Genomic DNA, 22,281 nt, shown 5'->3' on the forward strand with positions numbered 1-22,281 from the left:
TGCTGCTTGGCCTGCTGTGTTCATCCAGCTCTGCACCTTGTTATCTCAGATTCTCCAGCATCTGCAGTTCCTACTATCTCTGCAAAGCTATTAGCCTTTTTTTATTATTCATTTCAAGAGTGAATGGGTTGAGTATTTAAGCAGAATAGCATTCATGTGCACAGCCGCTCTGGACTGAGGTCTTACTCGCTCATTCCCATACGGGGTCAGAGAAGCCAGTTGGGGTCGCAGTGCTCAGGTTGGAATGCTGTGATAATAATACTGGTCACATTTAGGATGTGGACTCAGATACAGATTTTTTTTTTTGTAAAGAAAGCCAACTTTTATTTACACATTTGTAAGTACAAATTAATAGTGTACAGTGCTTGTTATATACATTATATTACCTTCAGTCAAACCTATAATCGACGGCTCGAACATGAATCCATACATTTTAAAAAATGCTCTGGCGCATGCTTCTCAAACAGAGCGGGAAGAACTGCTCCTCTCCCTGGCGGTGGGTTCGCAGCTGGAGTAAAGTGAATAACAGGGAATTCAAAGAAAGACAAGACTGAGCAATAATATAATATGACCGCTGTTCTGCTCGGTGAATGAAGCACGTTAATAACATTCGGTGAGTTCTCTCTCTCTCTCTCTCTCTCCCTCACACACACACACACACAGCAGTGATCGATCTAGTTCAGGATCCCCCTTGTCTCGCCTCTTCAGTCTCTCAAAGCTTTCTTCCCAGGCTCCCTATCATAACCTGCTGAGCACGGGCACTCCCCGTCAGTTGATGTGACAAGCAATCCAGGGAGCCAAGAGTAAATCTTCAGCTCCATCGGTGAGGCCTCCTTTCTCCCCTTTACCTGCGCTGGAGGGGACCCACGCTCATCCTAAATTGTAGGAAGAGGGCGGCCGAAAGAGTGTTCAGTGACTCTCCCAACTAAAAAAAGTTACTTTCCTCTGTCCAAAGGCCAGTGCTTCACGTCAGCAATAAATATGTTAGATGCTCCTGTTTTCATTCTTTCCTGAGGCGTTATTTAAAAATGTATAATTATTAACGAAACAAAACGAAGACATTCTTAATCTCATCGAATATTGAACAACAGGCAGTTTTGCTGCAGGTTTGTCCCTCTCCAGCTTTCAAGCAGTCGTTGAGATTTTTTTTGCTGTTTAATTGTTTCTAGGCAGTGCCTTGTTGTTCATTCATCCTCACGTAGTCGCCTTTGAGTTCTGTTTAGTTCAAAAAAAAGATTCCTTAACCCCCTTGGTTTCCTGGTCCCTGGTGTTGAGATTCTCTGATACGCTGCTCTCTCCAGTTCAACTTTTAAAGAAAGGCCAAAATTAAAACGAACCCACAAATCAATTTCTTGGAGAGAGCCGGGCTCGGATTCGCTGCTCACCTCACTCTCAGTCTCACACTAACGATGTGACAACTGGGATCTTGGTATTATCTTCAGCCCAGGGCTGCAGGTTCTGCAGCGCGTACAGAGACGAGTTGTGCAGACACAGCGGATCTGGCTGAATGGAGTCGCTGAGAGACTTCTGGAAGGCGTCGTGTTGTAGTTGTAGCATCAGTCTGTTGGCCTGTTGTCTCTCGGCCTCTCTCTCCTCCGCTGTCTGCCGCCTGGGTGAGATAAACACAGAAGAATCCCGTTAAATCAGACGCCAAGCTCTTCACTCAGGGCTCAGTGGAAATCCAGGCCTGGCTACCTCCCTTGGTTCAGCTAGTTCTCCTCACAGACTGCGTCCCCCACAATATTCCCTCCACATGATTCCGAATTTCCGGAAACGGCCGCTTCCAACTCTCAAACTCATTCAAAGCGCTCAAGACACGCAACCGGGAGAGGCTATAACCCTTATTACAGTCTTGCTCCCAGATGTGAGACTGGGATCTTTCTTCACTCACTCTCCTCCTGTGAAAATCCCCCTCAAAAAGGGTCCAGAGAGTCCCGGGTGAGCAGATTAACAGCTGCCACTCTGTCCTTCAGCTGTTTCTGTACTGTCCCTGTCCACTCTCCCCGGGTCCTTTCTAAATCTAGCCTCTTCCCCACCCTCCTCAGACCCCCACCCTCCTCAAATACTACCCTCCTCCTCAACCCTCATCTTCCTCAAAGCACCACCCTCCTTAAACACCACCCTCCTCAACCCTTATCTTCCTCAAAACACCACCCTCATCAAATTCCATCCTCCTGAATCCCCTTCCTCCTCTATTCCACATTCCCGAACTCTCTCACCCTCCTCAACCTCTTCATCCCCCCCTCCTTAGCTCAGCTCTGCCCCCTCCACAGCCGACAGCAAGACAGTTTTTGCTCAGGTACACAAACACAGATATCTGCAACAGGCTGAAGCTCCGACTCAGTGACCGTGCGGATAACGGGGGGAAAGGTTCGAGGTCTCCCGTCAAACCGGGCGACAGGTTCCAGGGCAGGACGTTTTCCATATCCCCCCCGAGAGCGTCAGATCTCAGTCTGGATAGGCAAAGATTTCCTGTTTGCTGAATGCAGTACTTGCAGAGGAAGCAGCTCTTGTTCACAGCTGGGGCCTGCGATCAGTCCGATTTATATTTCACAGGGAAAAACTGCTTTGGGTGTGACAGAATCAGAGCGGCAGGAGGAAAGGTCGAATGTCAAGCTATCTTCAAAAGCCTAACACTGCAGACGGGGCTGAGAGCCTGGATGCATGATACTCTCGGCTATAAAGACTCATAGAAAAACACGTCAATATTTCGCTGTAAATGATGTGCCCCTGTGTGTGTGTCCCTGTGTTAGCACGCACAATTACAGGATAGGTTCCTGCCAACACAGAGTGGTTTCTAAAGCCCAGGCAAACAGTGAGTTTCCGTGGGACAAACAGCTCTAGATCATAGATTATTAAACTCGCACTTCCTGCTTTTATACCAATCACTGTCAGTGCATTTTCTGAAGAAGGGTCCTAACCCGAAACATCAGCTTTCCTGCTCCTCTGATGCTGCCTGGCCTGCTGTGTTCCTCCAGCTCCACACTGTGTTATAACTGTCAGTGCATTGCCTTAGTTTACTTGTCACTCTGTTCCTCTCCTTCGATCCTCGCACAAGCACAAGGATTCGGTGTCCCCGGGATCCCGGGTATTACATAGTCACCAAAGACTGTGCCTGTTATAGTATTCTGGAAATCGCCTGCAGCCGATCAAGACAGATCTATTACAGCATCAATAAAACTGCTGTAACATCACTACGTGATTTCCACTTCGGGGAAAACGCTCCCCTGTATTCAAACCCCGTTCGCTGTAAATGTGGCCTCACTGACTCTGCCATATCAGAAATTTATATCTGTTTCATTTTTATTTGATTTGATTTAATTGATACGTGCATCGCTGTTAACTGGTATAAAGTATCAGTGATTGAACAAAGGGTGGTTTCGAGAGGGTGAAGTTCACAGAGTCGTGGATCCATGTAAGTCAGAGATCATTCAGAGCACTCTCTTTGGTCCTGCGATCAGATTGATCCCATTCCCCTACAATCTGATTGATTCCATTCCCCAGCCATCCGATTGATACCATTCTTCTTTTAAATCCATGATCCCATTCTCCTGGTATCCCACTGAGTGCATTCCCTTGTGATCTCATTGATCCTATTCCCTACAATTAATTTGATTTCTTCCCCTAGGTATCCAATTGAATCTATACCTCTGTGATTTGATTGATGCCATTCCACTGTGCCTATGCCCCTCAATCTGATTGCTCCCACTCCACTGTTATCCCATTAATCTCATTCCGTAGCTATCCTATTTATCCCATTCAATTACTATCTGATTAATCATATTTCCCTGCTAACTCATCAATTCTGTTCTCCTGCTATCATATTGATCCTATTCCTTTGCTATCTCAAAACCCTATGCTCCTAGTATCCTATTTTATACTATCCAATTGATCCCATTTCCAGCTCATTGATCCCATTCCCCTGTGATCAGATTGATTCCCATTCCCCTGCTATCTCATTGAGCCTATTCTTCTGCTATCTGATTTATCCCATTCCATACAATCACATTGATCCCTTGCTATCCCACTGATCCATCCACCTGCAATCTGATTGATCCCATTCCTCTGTTATCCAATTGATCCAATTCCCCAGCTATCACATTTATCCCATTCAAATGCTATCTGATTAATCCCATTCCCCTCCTATCACATTGATCCTATTCCTTCACTATCCCAATGACCCTATTCTCCTATCCCATTGATCCCATTCCCTGCTATCTGAATGATCCCATTCCCAGATATCCAGTTGATCTCATTCCCCTGTGATCTGATTGACCCCACTCCTCTGCTATCCAAATGATCCTATACCCCTGCTATCCTATTGATCCCATTCCTCTGCTATCTGAATGATCCCATTCTCTGCTATCCCATTGATCCCATTCTCCTGCAATCACATTGATCCCATTCCTGTGCTACCCCATTGATCCCATTCCTGTGCTATCTCATTGATCCCATTCTCCTGCAATCCTATTGATCCTATTTCTGTTATTCCTTTGATCTCTGCCATTCCATTGATCCCATTCTTCTGCTATTCAATTAATCTCCTGCTAGCTGATTGAGCCCATTCCTCTGCTATCCAAATGAGCCCATTCCCCCACTGTCCCATTGATCCCATTCCTCTGCTTTCCCATTGCTCCCATTCTCCTACAATCCCATTGACCCCATTCCTCGGCTATCCCATTGATCCCATTCTCCTGCAATTACATTGATTCCATTCCTCTAATATCCCATCCCCCTGCAATCCAATTGTTCTCATTCCCCTACTATCTGATTGATCCCACTCCCAGCTATCCACTTGAACCCATTCCCCCGCAATCTGATTGATCCTATTCTCCTGCTGTCCAGTTGATCCTATTCCCCTGCTATCTCATTGATCCCATTTCTGCTGCTATTCAAATGATCCATTCTCCTGCTACCCATTGCTCTCATTCCTCTGATGATCTGATTAATCACATAAACCTGCTGCCTCGATCCTATTCCCTGCTTTCTGATGAATCCCATTCTCCAACGATCTCATTGATCCCATTTTCCTGCTATCCCATTTATCCCGTTCCTTTGCTCTCTGATTAATCCCATTCCTGTGCTATCCAATTGATCCTATTCCTCTGCTTACCAATTGATTTACTATCCAGTTGATTCCATTCTCCTGTGATCTGACTGATCTAATTTCCCTGCTACCTCATTGATCCCATTCCTCTGCTATCTCATTGTTTCCATTCTTCTGCTGCCTCACTGATCCCAATACCCTACTACTTCATTGATCCTATTCCTCTGCTCTGCCAATGATTCCAGTCCTCTGCTATGCCATTGTCCCATCCCCCACTATGTCATTTCCATTTTCCTGCTCTTTGTCCAAACTCCTGGAAAAGTTTTTCCTTTGAGGATTCCTTTCAACAGTTGATGTACATACATTGCCAGGTCTCTCTGTTCTTGCATCTCCATTAGAATTGTACCATCAATTCATATTGCCACTCCTCATGAATGTGATCAAAATGCATCACTCTACATTTCCGTATTAAATTTCATCCAGATTTTGTCTGCCCAATTTACCAGTCTTTGTCCTCCTGAAGTCTATTCCATTTATGAATTCCATACAATCTGCAAACTCTATCCAGAATAATATTATATATATATAATATACATTTGTGCATTTAAAAAATAAGTGGCCCTAATTCAAAGCCCTGACAATTATCACCGATAGTACCCTCCAGCCTGGAATCTAACCATTCACCACTATTCCCTGTTCACTGTTACTCAATTTGGAATCATGTGACACTGTACCTTTTGTCCCATGGACCTTAAATTTGTCATTAAGTTTATTATGTGAAACCTTGTCAAATTCCTTTTGAAAGGCCATGTGCTCATGATCATTTGCACGAATCTCATTAATCCTCTGCGCTACCTTATCAGGTCACTTGATCAAGTTAGCCAAACACAATTCAGTTTAAAAATACAATACTGTCATTGATTAACCCATGTCTTTCAACGTGAGAATTAATTTTGGCTCAAACCTCTGTCTTGAAAGTTTCCACTGAAGTATGTGAGGCTAGTTGGCTTAAAGTTTCAAGATTTATCTATCTCTTCCCTTTTCTTGAGCAAAGGTGTAATATTTGCCCCACTATCACCTCTGGCGCCACCCAAAATTCAAGAAATGTTGGAAAGTTGTGGCCAGAACTTCCATCGTCTGCATCCTCATTTCCAATAGTAACTATTATTTCCTCTGGACCAGATGAGTTTTCTAATTTGAGGAATGGCAACCTTTTAATTATTTCTCTTTGTCTATTTTCTAAAAGTATTATGGTCCCCTTCTCTGACTGCTAGATCAAAGAACTCATTTCACATCTTGCTCTCTAACTGCATAAGATCTGCCACAGTCTACCTTTGACCATCCTTTTTTAGTTATTGATCGAGAAGCAATTTTTAGGTTTTCCTTCCACATTACCCACTAATTTAGTCTTGGAATCTCTTTTTGTCTCTTCTTTACATTTCAGCTGTCCTCTATACCTTTTATACAAAATTTGGTTAGCTTCTGTATTTTCAACCTTACATGTGACATTTTCCTCCATCCCTGTCTCATTTGACCCCCTATATCTTTGGCAAGTTAGGTTATGGTGCCCTGAACTGTGTCCTGTTTGAATGTCTCACATGGTCCAATTCTGAACTGTATCAGTCTACAATGCTAATTATTGTTTTGCCTGCCAAGTTTTGATTCCAATGGGCCTGAACCATATTTCCACTCAACTCACTGAAGTTAGTCCTCTGTTGGTTCATAGTTTTTGTGCTTGGTGGTGTATACCATATGTGATTATATTATGGCTTTAAGAGGTTATTTTATCCTGTTTTTTTAAAAAAAGAGGTTTAAAGGCAGAGGTGCCAGGCAGTTTCCAAAGAACGACTAGAATAAACAGTTTGTGTGGTCTCTAGTTGTTTTTAAAGTTGGAACAATAAAAGTAGCCTGAATAGGTGTGGTCAAGGTCTCACAGAACTAGGATTTTTAATTTCTTAGTTTTTTAGGAGCAGTTTGTGCTGGGTCTGTTGCTGCAATACATCTCTGCCTGTTACACCCTCTCAGAGTTCTCTTGATGCTTCTCCTCCTGGGCTGCTGGAGTTGCATGTGAGACTATCTGTTTTCTGAATTTGCCTTTTGCCAAGGATGTGTTTACGGGATGTTACTATATTGGAACAGTTACTGTTTAGTAGCTAAATAATCTATTATTCTGTTACGTTTTCAAATACAGTTATAGTTAAGGCAATTCTTTTCTTTATTCTTTTGTTTGTTGTATTTTATCTATAGTGCATGAATAAATTGTGCTTTGCTTAACGTTGAGTAGTTTGACCAATCAAATTGCATCTGGAACACAACACCATACATTTACCTTTAAAAGAAGAAACGTTAGGGTCTAGACTACATTCTTAAGATATTTGGAGGGGCTTTGGTCTGGTCTATAACACATATTCTCCATAACAATATCAGTCAAATGATATTTTGACCATTCCATGCAAACTTCATTTCCACTTCATTCTCAATCTAGCAATTATCACTGAGCTGGACACATACTGATCAAGGAAATTCTCTCTTACATCCTTCAGGAGTTCCTCCCACTCTGTGTCCTCTACATGGCTTCTGTACCATCCTGAGGTTTCTCATGATCACTGTTTTGTACTTCTTACATCTTTCTCTCATTGTCCTGTAAATTTCCTCCAGTAACTCATTTTCACCATTATTGGGTACATGTAATTATGCAGCATAGTATTTCCTGTATTTTAAGTCAATTCAAACCAAACAGATTTTTACTTTGAATCCTAAAGTACAACATTCTTTTGCAGTACTCTCCTTGTTTATTAGATAGACCTTCCATTCCCTTTTAATCCCCTTCCCTATTCTTTTCTGAATATTTTGAGGTGAAAAAATTAACTCTCAATCCTCCACTTTTTTGAGACAGCACTCTCTTTTATTGCTGCTGCCATAATTATAGATGTAAACCTGTACCTGCAGCTCACAATCTGTGCAATTCATAGAAACCCTGCAGTGTGGAAAAAGGCCATCCGGCCTAACATGTCCACACCGACCCTCTGAAGGGCATCTCACCCAGACCCATCCCTCTCTGTAACCCTGCATTTCCAATGACTAGCACACCTAGCCTGCATATCCCTGCACATTATGGGCAATTTAGCATGGCCAAACCACATAACTTGTACATCTTTGGACTGTGGGAGGAAGCTGGAGCACACAGCGAAAACCCACACAGACACAGGGAGAATGTGCAAACTCCACACAGACAGTCGCCAGAGGGTGGAATCAAACCCGGGTTCCTGGTGCTGTGAGGCAGCAGTGCTAACCACTGAGCCACTGTGCTGCCCCAATTCTCTGCTCATACATTAATTCTTCACTTGGTTTCACATCTTGATGATTCCCAATTCTGAATTATTCTTTTACATTGGTACTCTCTGCCTCCCTCAGTCCTCCGTGCACCTTCGTCATCATCTTTAATGTTTTTTTCTGCCATTTGTCCCCAGCTAAAATAATGTTAAGTTCTCCATCATAACACGAGATAAATATCTCATTAAGACAGTAACCCAGCTCTTTTGAGGTCAGATCTGTCCATCTTAAATGGGTGCCTATCTGCTCTAGGTCTGTTTCAAATCTCCCAGGAGTCTGAACCATCCTGTCCATTTCTCCAGTTAGAAATGAGATGATCCAACTAGCCAATTTATTCTATTATTCCTAAACTCACTCACATTGCCTCAAAGGTAACTCTATAACTTCCTCCTTAGCCTTTGAAATTCTGCAAGACTTCCTCTTCCTCTATCATTGCTTTGAATATGGAATGAATCCATTTGCATTTGCTCATTCTCCCCTCCATCGAATTCTCAATGATTTACCTATCTTTATTGTACCTTTGTGCAGTAATTTACCTCACAACCCCATGGGCTGAGGAAGAAAGAGATTCCACCAGCATGTCTGTTCCATGGATTTGCAGAGAGCTAGCCAGCATTCAGGGTGGCGTGGGATTAGGATGTGATTAGGATGTGGGGATGGCCAATAATTGGAACATGGGCGATGGTCAATAATTGGGATGTGGACGGTCAGTAATTGGGATGTGTGGGGTGGTCAGAAATTGGGTATCAGGGATGATGTAGTGTTTGGGTTTGTGAATAAATACAAAATGTTTTGCACTTTTAAGACTAAGAGTGAATTGTAAATAAGACAGATGTAAGTTGGAATACTAGTTGCTGGAAAAGCTCAGCAGGTCTGGCAGCATCTGTGAAGAGAAATCAAAGTTAATGTTTCAGGTCCTGTGACCCTTCCTCAGAACTGATGGTAGCAAGGAAAATGTCGGTTTATGTGCTGAAGTTAGGGTGGGGGAGGGGTTAAGGAGTAAACGATAGGTGGGGATAGAGCCCAAAGAGAAAGAAGAACGGTTGGACAGATAAAGGAGTCAATAACAATCTGGCTAGGAGGGTGCCTAGCTAGATCCTAGGCAGATTGTTATCGACTCCTTTGTCTGTCCAACTGTTCTTCTCTCTCTTTGGCCTCTATACCTATCGTTTACTCCTAACCTCCTCCCCCACCCTATCTTCTACATATAAGCGACATTTTCCTAGCTACCATTAGTTCTGAGGAAGGGTCACTGGACCTGAAATGTTAACTTTGATATCTCTTCACAGATGCTGCCAGACCTGCTGAGCTTTTCCAGCAACTTTGTTTTTGTTTCCGATTTCTACAGCATCCACTGTTCTTACATTTTTTATTAAGCTAGAATACTCGTTGTTTAGGATAGAGAGTTAAGTGGGCAAGTTAGTGAGTATTAATCTGACACATGTCATTTTATAACGCTTCATTAGCCTATTTAGATATCAAAGAGAGGGTAATTTGTTCACATGGATTGGCAGGTATATCACCTCAATAAATTGGTGGATCCTGGAATGTGTGAGATGCCTGGTGGATTGAACACAATCTTGAACACAAAATCCTGTACTTACACTATCATAGGTGAAATATTCCATCGCCCACCTCCACCCCTGCACCCGCACCTGTACTGTAAGAATATGGTTCAATGTTGTTTATTCGTTCAACATTGAACTAGAATAAACATTAGTTACTTCCAGTCCATTGAAACAGACACATGCCTCACAAACAAATTCACACACAACCAGATAAACACATGCTCTCAGAAACAAGTACTTTAACCCAACCTCTCCCATGCACACAGCCACAGAGACCAACTTTAACACTCCAAATCCACCCACACGTTCCCTTAAGCAGAATCAACATAGCTTCATGAATGGGAAATCATGCCTGTCAAATTTACTAGAATCCTTTGAGGAGGTAACAAGCAGGATGGATAAATGGGGAGCAGTGGATGGAATATATGTGGATTTCTAGAAGGTGTCCAAAAAGTACCACATATTAGACTACTTAATAAGGTAAGAGTCCATGGAGCTGGAGGTAGTGCACTGGCATGAATAGCAGACTGGCGAACAAATAGAAAACGGAGGATTTGGATAAAGGAGGGCATTTTCAGAACAGCAACCTAATCTTCAGGTATCAGTGCTGAGACGACAACTATTTACAATATTTAAAAGACTTGGTGGTGTGTTTAACCCAGGAGTCACCACACCTCAGGGAAGGGGTGAGGTTGAGAAGGCAGGACATTCATGGTGATCTCAGCTGGTACTGAATGTGTGCTGTTGCCATTGATCTCCATTGCAAACCAGCTGACTAGGTGAACCCCTTGAAAACTTAGATGAAGAAAGTGAATGTACTATTACCATGTCTGTGGGTGACACAAAAAAGCAAGTGATATAAATGACACAAGGAGTCTATCGAGGGGTATAGACACATTAAACAAGTGGGCAAAAACCTGGGGAGCTGAATGTAATGTGAGGTAATGTGAGTTTAAGCAGTTTGGCAGGAAGAATAGTGGAGCTAAATACTATTCAAATAGAGAAAGACTGCAGAAAGCTTTAGAGATTTAAAAGTTCTCATCCATGAATCATAAAAGCATCCAAGTTCAGTGGGTAATAGGAAAGGCAAATGGAATATTGACCTTTATTTCAAAGGGAATGGAGTATAAATAAAGGTTTTGCGAAAAATTTCGCAAGGCACTGTCAGACCATAGCTGGAATACTGTGAACAGTTTTGGGTCCCTTATTTAAGAACTTATTTAAGTATTGGCATTGGAGGAAAAGAATGTTCACTAGGTTAATCCTAGGTATGGAGGGACAACCACATGAGTAGAGTTTGAGTAGATCGAGCGAGTACTCATTGGAGTTTAGACTTTATTGAAACATGCAAGATTCTTGAGGGACTTGAAAGGGTGGATGCAAGCAGATTATTCCCCCTTGTGGAAGAGTGTGGGACCAGAGGGCAAAATCTCAGAATAAAGGGTCAACTATTGAAGACAAAAATTAGGAGGATTTTTTTTTTGCTCAGAGTAGGGAATTTGTGGAATACTTTAACACAGAGGGTTGTAGAGGTTGGGTCATTAAATATATTCAAGGCTGAGATAGACATATTTTAAATCAGTAAAGGAATTGGGAGTCATGGGGAAAGGGCATGAAACTGGAATTGAGAATTCTCAGATCATTGAATAGATCATTGAATAGTGAAGCAAACTGATGGGCTGAATGGTCTGCTTCTGCTTATGATTAACACACATGCTCAAAGACAACCATGCACACACACACACACACAGACTGGAGCACTTGCACGCTCCCTTATGCACACACATGTACACTTTGGGGTACACCCTCACATGACACACACTTACACACCAGAGCCAGTCTCTCTCTCTCTCTCTCTCTTTCTCTCTCTCTCACACACACACACACACACTCTCCCTCTCTCTTTCTCTCTCTCTCTCACACACACACACATACACACACACACACACTGGAGCACTTGCACTCTCCCTTATACACACACATATACACTTTGGGGTACACCCTCACATAACACACACTTACACACCAGGGTCAGTCTCTCTCTCTCTTTCTCTCTATCTCACACACACACACACACACACACATACACACACACTTTCTCTCTCTCTCTCTCTTTCTCTATCCCACACACACATACACAACATGGTCATACTGGACAACTCATACTCACACACAAAGTTACACAACAAAGAACACATAGGTTCATGTAGATATATGCCGGAATACATATGCACACTCTTGTACATTGGAACACTCTCATTCCACCCCGTGTCCCTCTCTCTCTCTCACACACATGCACACATATATAAATCCTAGAGCTGACACACACACTTACACAATGCAGCTCCCCCTTTCTCAAAAACACACATTTACTCATTAGAGCATGCTCTATCTCTCACATGCACTTACACACTGGAGCTCTTGTACTCTCCCTTATACACACACATATACACATTGGGGTACACCCTCACATAACACACACTTACACACCAGAGTCAGTCTCTCTCTCTCTCTCTCACACACACACACACACACACACACACACACACACACACACACAACACACACAAACACACACACCAGAGCACACTGCCTGTCATGGTCACACTTTCAACACTCATACATATCACAGTACATGCAGACACACACAAACACCAGAGAATGCTCTCTCTCTCTCTGTCTCTCTTTCTCTCACACACAAACACACACACACTTAACAGTACAGCACAGACATGCATGCACACAGGAGCATACACTTTCTGAAACACAGACAGATACACACCAGAGCACACACTTACATATACTGGAGTGCATTTTGGAGCATACTACCTCTCTCTCTCTCTCTCAATCACACAAAACACCAGAGCACACTGTTGTCTCTCAGACATGCACACATGCACACTCTGTCTCACACACGCAACTACTTATACACAGCACAGCACATGTGTGTGCGCGCACACATACTTTCTTTCTGTCATGCTCACACACAGACACACACGTGCGCTCACACATATAGACACACACTTGTGTGTGTACACACACACACAGACACATGCACATACACACAGATACATACAAATGTATGCACACACACACAAAGGAGCACACTCTCATGTGCAAACACATATACACTAGTGTGTACTCACTGACATTCACACTTAAACACCTTGTGCACACACGGGAGCAAATTCCTGCTCTCACTCTATTTCTGTTTCTCATACACTCTTACACACTGGAGCACACTCTTGTACCTAGAGGACACTTTCTTTCTCTCTCTCTTTCACACACACACAAGTGCTTACACATTCTATCACACACTCATGCAAAACACTAACATACTTTAACACACTCATGCTAACACAGTCCACTAACACACTCACATGAACACACTACACTAAATCACTCACCCTGACACACCCATATTAGACACCCACCTTAGCACACTGCACAAACACACTCATTCTAACACACCCACACAAATACCCGTCTAACACTGTCATTCGAACACTCATTCACTCTCATAGTAATACACACACTGACACACACACTAGCACACTACACAAACACCCTCGCTCCGACTCGCCTACACGGACACACTCTAATATTGTCACCCTAGCACTCCGCTAACACGCTTACTCTGAAACACCGACATTAACACACACACACTAAAACCCTATACTAACACACACTCTGACACACCCACATTAACGCACACACACACTAAAACCCTACACTAACACATTCACTGACACACATACTAACGCACTTAGTTTAACATACGCAGGTATACACTGTCAAACCCACGCTCACATTCCGAGTTGTTCCGGTTTTCTTTCCGTACGAACACCCAATTTAAAGCCGTCATCTAAATATTATGCACTGCCGACGGTGGAAATGTGGAATAAACTGAGAAAGTGCAGAGAATACTCAGCGAATCCACAGTGATTTCGAAAAGTCTAGCCTTTGAAATGTTCACTTTGTTTCTCTCTGTATAGAAACTGCCGGATTTTGCAAGTCACTTCTGCAATTTCTGTTTTTGTTTCCGTGCCGTTCAAACTGAGAAGGAGTGGGAAAGGTAATGCACCTGAGCCGTCGTACTTTTACAGCAAAATGCATGCAAACATTCACTGAGGGCGATTTTCCCATTTTAGGGAGAGACAGAGAGAAATGACGCTGTGCTTGGGGCCTGGAATTACCGGTTCTATCACCCTGGCCTTCAGATTGAGAATAAGAAACCCCATCCCCAGCTCCTCAGTCCCCTGTTTGGCGGCGGGAGAACTGCAGGCTGCAGTTCCGATAACAGATTGGTCTATAATCCTGTTGCTGCTGCTTGCTGATGTTATTACAGATGTTATCATCTTGTCCAGAATCTATTTCGTCAGACAGAGAGCTGTAAATGGGTCAGTCCCCGCTAACAAGCCATTAGTGTCAGTCTCTGCACAGTTGCCGTCTCTCTGGCCCAGATTATTTTGAATAAACAAAACCCGGGGCAGGAAAATAAATAAACCAGCTTGCAAATCCCATTTACAATTAGTTTTAAACATTCCTCATTACACTTTCCAGAACTTCATATCCCCATATGAAGGGGAGCTAATGGTGCAGCCAATTTACGAATCAACATCTTAGCAGGGAGAGAAAACACTCGAATGTGAACAGAGCAGTCCTGCTCACCCAATGGCTTCTTTTTCAAAAATAAATTTGAATAAAAACTTTGGCCGATGTTCGTCGTTTAAGTAATGAAAATGTCCCGATTTGCTTATATTTATTTATCTCTTTGGATTGTGTTGTACATCTACTCCTCGCGACTGAAGTGCAACGTTTGCAGTCGGTTTTCTCTCTCATTCCTATTCCAACTCGTCTTAAGTCATGGTTTCGCCGTCAGAGGGGTTATTACTGCTGAGAAAGTTTATTAAAATAGCCCTACGGTGAAAAATCGGATTTCAAGGTCAGCCGAGTCTTGCTTAATTATTAAATAAAATGAAAATTACATACATCAAAAATAACCTTCTATGAAAACAAAAGCTGGGGTCAGATTCAGTTTCCCATTGACCATGAGGAATGAGGGATTTTATTTTTTAACCGAGCACCTCCGAGCGGTCGTCTCCGCTTTATCCATTGTCCCTCTCCCTCTCTGGCATAGACACAGAAACATCTTCTATCTCCATATTCCAGAAAGGCTTCAGCAATGAACAAGACAGCAGTAACGCCGAGGTTTGTTACTGTGGTCCAGCTACAACGCTGACAACAGAAAGACCTTTGTATTTAACTTCCTATAATATGGAAGTTATTACAGGATTACTTGGCATTACATAGGAGCCGCAAACCTAATTCTTGCAAACCAATGTGATGGACCCTAGCTCCGGAATTCAGGAACACGGACCGCTGTCCTATCACAGATAAAGGAGAATTTTGAAACCGGCTCAAACACGGTGATTTCTTGTCTCAGTTCAGTCCTTTGGAACGCGGTTTTAAAATCGGGTAATTTCTCACGAACCTCGACATTCCCGGCGTCATTCACGATTTGTTACTGTGAATTTTACCCACGTTTCCATTGTTTAGTTCGATTGCTCTCAGTTTCTACGTTAAAATTGGTTCATGTCACTTACTCTCCGTCACTTCCCTGGACTTTAAAATATGTTAATATTCGCCTGTCTTCACATCAGTCCGCACTATGTGAACTCTGCATTAATTTTATCCTCGCTCCTTGTCACTCCCTATTAAATCGTATAATTATCAACTTGTACATCACTTCCTTGTTTTTCAAGTATTCTCCGTTTACTATCAAACTCGATTTTAAGTCGATGAATGTTATTCTCTGCATATCATTTACGTTATTAAGTTCACACTGTGTCGCTCACTTTGTTACAAACATAGCTCCACATTACAACATGGTTCTCTCGTTAATTTCACGCCCTAGAATCTTAATTCTATCAATCTCTCTCTCTGTCTATATATTCAAACTCTGTGACAATCTTTCGAATTTACTTCTAATAACGTTACTCTCTATCGTTGTATTTTAATTCACTTAATCTTACCCTCCGACCCTATAAATTATATTAAACTTTACTCTCTATTCCTGAATTTTAATTATCTTAACATTACTTTATATCTCTATATTGTAATTCTATCAATGCTACTCTGTATTCCTTTGTTATAATACTGCTGTTACTCTGTATCCCTTTATTATAACACTGTTAATGTTACTCTATCCTTGGAAATTAGTTCTTTTTTAATCCTGACACCACATTTGAATTCTATTAACATTGTTCTGCGTCTGTATTTTCGATCTATTAATGATACTCTCTGTCCCTGTATTTTAATGCTGTTAATGTTACTCTGTATTGCTGTATTTTGTCTTTGTTAGTTTCTATCATGTAATTCTCTAATTTTAAGACCTTTTAAATCTCTATTAATGTTTCATTCTTTCCATCTATTTTAATTCTATAATGTTATTTTCTATCTATGTATTTTTATCTGCTGATGTTACTCACGGACCTAGTAATTTAGTTCTATTAACGTTAAACTTTATTTTAATTCTGGTTCTGTTATTCACAATCTTTCTATGATAATTCTGGTTACATTAATCCCAATTCATATATTTTAATTCCACTAATGAGTTACCCCTTTATTTTAACTCCATTAAGAATTCTTTCTATCCCTGTATTTTAATTCTACTAATGTGACACTTTGTCTCTGGATTTCAGTTCTATTTATACTGTCTCTGCCCGTTCCATACCTGCATTTTAAATGTAATAATTTTATTCTATCTCTATATTTTAACTGGACTAATGATATTCTCTTTCCCTGTAATTTAATTCCGGTTACCGCGACACTCAATCTGTGCTTTTTAATTCGATTAATTTTCTGTTTCATTCCTGCATTTTAAATATATTAATTTTATTCGAAATCCATATTTCATTACATTGATTTCACTGCCTCTCTCTGTATTTTAACTATTAATTCTCCGTATTATAATTCCATTAATTTCACTCTCAATCTCTGCAGTTTCAATTCCTCATTTTAACATCTCCCTTTGTAAATTCTATTGACTTTGTTTCCAATAACAGGCTATAACCATCTGTGTGTAATTCTATTCATTTTACTTTCTACCTCGAGTTCAAATGTGTTAATTTTAGATAGTTTCGCTGCATTTTATTCAATATTTTCCGCATCTCCATATTTGTCTTTTAATTATATTACTTTATTATCTCGGGTCACGGGTATCTCGTTCTGTTTTAATGTAACTCTCCCTATCACTACCCGCTGTGTTTAAATGTCGAGACTTCACTGTTTCAGTCCTTGCCACCACTCTCTATTTTCAATTGAGTAACTTTGTTTTATTTTCCAAACATTTTAAAATATAATTACAATTGATCTCCTTATTATTAAACGCTATTTAATAAGTAAAATCATCAGAAAATGCTGGGAATAGCCACCAGGTCAGAATCTCTCCATAGATGCTGCCAGACCTGCTGAGTTTCTCCAGCAACCTCTATTATAGATTTCCCGCATCCGCAGTATTTTGCATTCGTGTTTTATATAGATTCATTTAAAGTTAGCTTTTCGTCACTTCCCTACATATAAATGTTAATCCCCTCCTCTGTTCCTCTGATAATTATTAACTTAACTCACTTTCTCTCCTTTGTTATAACTAATGCAGGCAAAGCCTAAATTCTTGCTGCTCCTTTTGTATTTTTAAATGTGAGAATTTCACCCACTATCACAGCTTCCCTGTTTAGTGGTGAACAAATTTTACTTAGCCCCCATTCTCTCTCCTTCCTTCTATCCTTCTCTCCCCCTTCAGTATTTCTCTCTCTTTCTTTGTCTCCCTACCGCCCTCACATCCTCTATCCCCTCCTTCCAATCAGCCCCCACTCACCTCCACTTGGTTCTGCGGTTCTGGAACCAGGTCTTGACCTGAGCGTCGGTCATTTTAAGGGATTTTGCCAGCGCCGCCCTTTCCGCCGAGGCGAGGTACTTCTGACGGTGAAAGCGCTTCTCCAGCTCACAGATCTGAATCCTGGTGAAAGAGGTTCTGGGCTTCTTCCGCTTCGGGGGTGTCCTGTTCTGGTAAGGGTGGCCGATCCGCCGTGTCACGGTGAAAGGAGTCAAGGCTGCTAACAGAAGCAGAGGGAACAGGCGCCTCAGTGAACTCCAGCAGACTTGGCAGAGCCGAGATCGGCTTCGCTCCCAAATATTTTTGAATATAAGACTCTTTCCCAGAACAAGTAAACACGACGAAGGAAGAAACTTTAAACTACTCCCTTCTCTCTCACACACACTCCCTCAAACTCATAATCACATAGATACACACTCCTTCAAAATCACAATCACACAGACACTCCCTCAAATTCACAATTATACAGTCTCTCAAACTCACAATCACACACATTCCCCCTTCCTCAAACTGACAATCACACAGACACTCACTCCCTCAAATTCACAAATACACACAGACACTCCCTCAAACTCAATCATACGCTCACTCCCTCCCTGAAATTCACATTTACACATGCACTCTCTCCCTGAAACGCACAATCACACAAAACGCACACTCCCTGAAACTCACAATCACACAACCACACACTCCCTCAAACCCACAATCACACGCATACACATGTTTCCTCAAACACACAAACAGGCACTCCCTCCCTCAAACTCACAATCACACACAGACACAGACGCTTCCTTCAGACTCACGCAAAGACCCACACACAAACTCCCTCCAATTCGCAACCACACACAGACCCACACTCAAACTCACACATACACTCCCTCTCTCAAACTCCAAATTACGCACGCATACTCGTCTTCAAACTCACAATTTACACACTCCTCAAACTCACACTCAAACACATTCCCTCAAACTCTCGACCACACACAGCCCCTCAGACTCACACTCACACACAGACACACTCATACGCACATACAGCGGCTCACCACAAACACTGCTGAATCCAGCCATAATCACACATACACTGTTTTCCTAAAGCGATTAGCGATTTCAAGTCGTTCAATTTTGAACTTAACGGATTTTAAAACAAACATAAATGAAATTTAGAGTCTTGCATTTATACCGTAGAATTTCTGTAAAATATAGCAGATAGGAAGTTCTTGTGTCTGAAATGTAGTCTTTCAAATTGATTCTTTCGAGCTAAGGCTCTATTTGAAAACTGCAAACAAAACTTTTTTTGACCAATTCGATATATTTTAAAAGAACAGAGCCTGACTGGTAGGAAGTCAACCACTTGAGCAGTGACAAGAGATTGTCACGGTCACGGTTTCGGCTCTCTAAATGTTCCAGGAGGAGCTGCTGGGAGGTGATCCAGAAGAAAGTGCAGCGAGGACACGGTGTGGATGGCCGATTCCCCGCTTCTAAACCTCGGGGAGCTCCAGCGTTAGCGTAGAAACAGCCAGCTTTCGGATGCTCTTTGGCGGTGAGCGGTAACAGTTTAAATCGCTTTTCTTGCCTTGATTGTTGAGGACTGAAGGGGTCGTTTTATTTGGGAAAGAGATGCATCTTGTATATCGTACTGATTAGTGTTTAAAATAAAAACTTAGTCTACAATGGAAAGGGAAATGATTTACAATAAAAGACGTTCGCTGGCGATTTGTAGATACAATGATCTCTCTAGGGCTCGGAGCTGGTCTGTCTGGAACAGGACTGTGTTCTGCTGGACCAGAGCTTCAGCTGAGTGTCGGACACCAGACTCATTCCCTCAGTGGGGGCGGGCGGGGTTGGGGGCGGCTGTATTTTGAAGTCGGTTTAATCCGGGTGGACTTGTATTGATTGGGGTTTCGAAGGATGACGGAGGATTTTACTGAAACAAATGAGATTCTGAGTGGTTTTGACAGGGGAAAGGTGGGGGGAGGGATCTGGGACTTGTGAGGTAGGGTGCAGGGGGATGGCGTGCACAGATTAAAAGTCGGGGGTCTCCTGTTTAAAATGGAGTCGAGAAGGATTGTCTCTCTTTTGATTTGACACCATTCTAAATGACCACATGTCAATCATTACCAGCGGATCCTAGTCTTAACGATTTCAGAGATCACATTAAACCCTCATGAACAGTCTCCTACCCCGCTGCCTTAACCTGAGTTAGGCTTGTTATTACATTTTTACTAATTCAGTTTGAACACATCGCCAGAACCCTCGGCTGACCGTTTGAAATTCTCATCAGTATCGCCAAATCCAAAAACCCAAAACCAATCTCTATCAAGCCAATGTCATTCCGAGCAAGCACTAAGTGTTCTCGAAATTACGAACAAAAATCTGCAATATCTGACGAATTGTGTACTAACCGAATTCCGGCAATGGGTCACTGAATCCGAGATGTTAACTCGTGTTTCTCTCCCTGTACAGATGCTGCCAGATCTGCTGCGTTTTCCAGTAATTTCTGTTTTTTGCTTCAGATCTCCAGCATCCGCAGGTCTTTGGGTAATATTTGAATTTTAATTGACCATTGATCGTGGAGAATGACCGAACGAGATGGAATTTGCAAAGTGCGCTAGAGTTGGACGAAAATGCGCAAACTTTGCCACCAGCTGTTGGGGCTGCTCGCTGACATTGTGTGTGGGGAGGGGTATTTTGCGGGGGAGGTGTCTGGAATTATTGGGATGAGGGACTTGGGGATTTATGATGTGCCAACTCTGGACACCGGGTTTCAGTCAGACCCCTCTCCACCCCTATCCTCCCCTTACCTGTCAGCCTGTCCTTAGCAAACCTCCTGCTGCTCTCCATCCAAGGGAAGTTGAGGCCGCTCAGACCGGCCACGCTAGGCACGGTAGGCATGGCCGTTTGAGGGACTGGGCGATGAGCGGGCACACGGATGACTCCGGCGGACGCCAGGCTGTTGACGTTCATGCTCAGGTTAACACTATAAGATCCCGACACGCTGTCCTCGTAAGTGGCCCCCATGGCCGGGTAAGCGGTGGCTAAGCCCGGGTAGGCGCCGCTAACCGGACTGCTCAAGTAGCTTGCCTCCGAGACCCTGGCGCTGGGCTGCAGGCAGCTTTCCTGATCGGAGCCACTGAGGATCTGGTCGATGCCAAAGCTGATGGGTTCGTGTTGAGGCTGGGTCTGCGTGGTCCCAGACTGATCCATTGCTGAAAGGAGACCCCACCCCAAAGCCCCCCAAAATAATTGTCCCCCTCTCCTTCCCCAACAGAGAGAGAGACACACAATTTTTTTTACAAGAAAATCCTGGTTAGTTCAGGAAATCCAGGAAGCATGTTGGTAAGCGGGACTTTGTGGAGTCAAGGTGAGTTCTGAGAGAGGAGAAAGGTGGGAGCTATCATCTCTCCGGCACTCCATTGGGTTGGAGGATGTGTTCATCTCCCCACACTCCTCCTCCTCCTCTTCAGTCTCTCACTGGCTGTAAGTGAAGACCTCCCCCTGCCCCCAGCCATTGGCTAAGCGATAGCAAATCCACAGCGAGGGGCGAGGTCCGAGCCTCAAGAGTGTGGACTCGTCCAGAATATTTAACCAGACAAAATTCAATATCGAACAAAACTGGGCAACGCTAGCGATTTCCCAAATGAGCTTTCTATCCGGCGGCCAACTGTCCTTGTAATACCCTCCCCCCACCCCAAAAGCCCCCACCTCCAGGTTCACTGACAGCACTCCCCACTGCCCCCAGCCCTTCATTCCTGTGGGTGTATATGCGGGCTGACTGCTCCTTTCGACCTGGACTCCAGATTGTCCCAGAGTCTGAGACAGGCCCGCTGAGCCGAGCGCAGGAAAAACTCACGGAGCTGGCAAGTTTGACACGAGGCCGTTCGGCATCGTTTCTAGACTGTACATTGTTTTAAGGCATTATTATTATTCCCACCCAACGAATTGAATGTAATATCTCCTGTCTTGCACCAAAAAAGGGGTAGAACTAAGTTCGAAAATAAATCACAAGCTGACAATCTCATGGGTCCGCTCTCCAGAGAAAGCTGCGGTCCGGCTCCCCGCTTTCCCAGGCCCACTGTGACAATACTGTGTCAGTTCCGATTCCGAGTCATGTTGGACTCGAAACATTCAGGCTGTTTCCCTCTCCTCAGATCTATTGAACTTCTCCAGTTTCTTTTTTTTTAAATGTTTAGCTATAAGCGCAATTCGTTTTGTTTAAAATAAAACTGTCTGGAATTCCAGAGAGGGTTTCGAGCAATTCCCCATTTAATTGTTCCGATTCCTCTGCTGGAGAAACTTGCGATGGTGGTTCGGGGCAGGGGAACGGGGAGACTCCCGGATTTCAGGGATTTTGGGGCTGGGAAGGGAGGGAGGAACAAGCAGAAAGGCCTTCAGTTTCTTTTAAATAAAGGACGGAAGACAGAGAGATAGATTTGCTC

At 43.0% G+C, this 22,281-nt stretch overlaps 1 protein-coding gene across 1 annotated transcript; it reads right to left on the reverse strand.

Moving 5' to 3' along the window:
• Positions 1 to 1,398: 1,398 nt before the first annotated feature.
• LOC109913196 (T-cell leukemia homeobox protein 3-like) lies at positions 1,399 to 21,049 on the reverse strand. Its single transcript, XM_048603841.1, has 3 exons — positions 20,647 to 21,049; positions 17,828 to 18,065; positions 1,399 to 1,609 (listed from the first exon to the last, which is right to left on the reverse strand). The coding sequence occupies exons 1-3, from the start codon at positions 21,047 to 21,049 to the stop codon at positions 1,399 to 1,401; spliced, it is 852 nt and encodes a 283-aa protein (XP_048459798.1).
• Positions 21,050 to 22,281: the final 1,232 nt, after the last annotated feature.

Source organism: Rhincodon typus, chromosome 12 (genome assembly GCF_021869965.1).
Source record: "Rhincodon typus isolate 14 chromosome 12, sRhiTyp1.1, whole genome shotgun sequence".
Classification (NCBI taxonomy): Eukaryota; Metazoa; Chordata; class Chondrichthyes; order Orectolobiformes; family Rhincodontidae; genus Rhincodon; species Rhincodon typus.

Coding starts and splice junctions, on each gene's coding strand:
- LOC109913196 (XM_048603841.1), bottom strand. CDS start 21,049: ATGGATCAGTCTGGGACCACGCAGACCCAGCCTCAACACGAACCCATC. Junction 18,066..20,646: donor TGCTAAGGACAGGCTGACAG/GTAAGGGGAGGA, acceptor TGCTTCTGTTAG/CAGCCTTGACTCCTTTCACC. Junction 1,610..17,827: donor AACCGCAGAACCAAGTGGAG/GTGAGTGGGGGC, acceptor TATCTCACCCAG/GCGGCAGACAGCGGAGGAGA.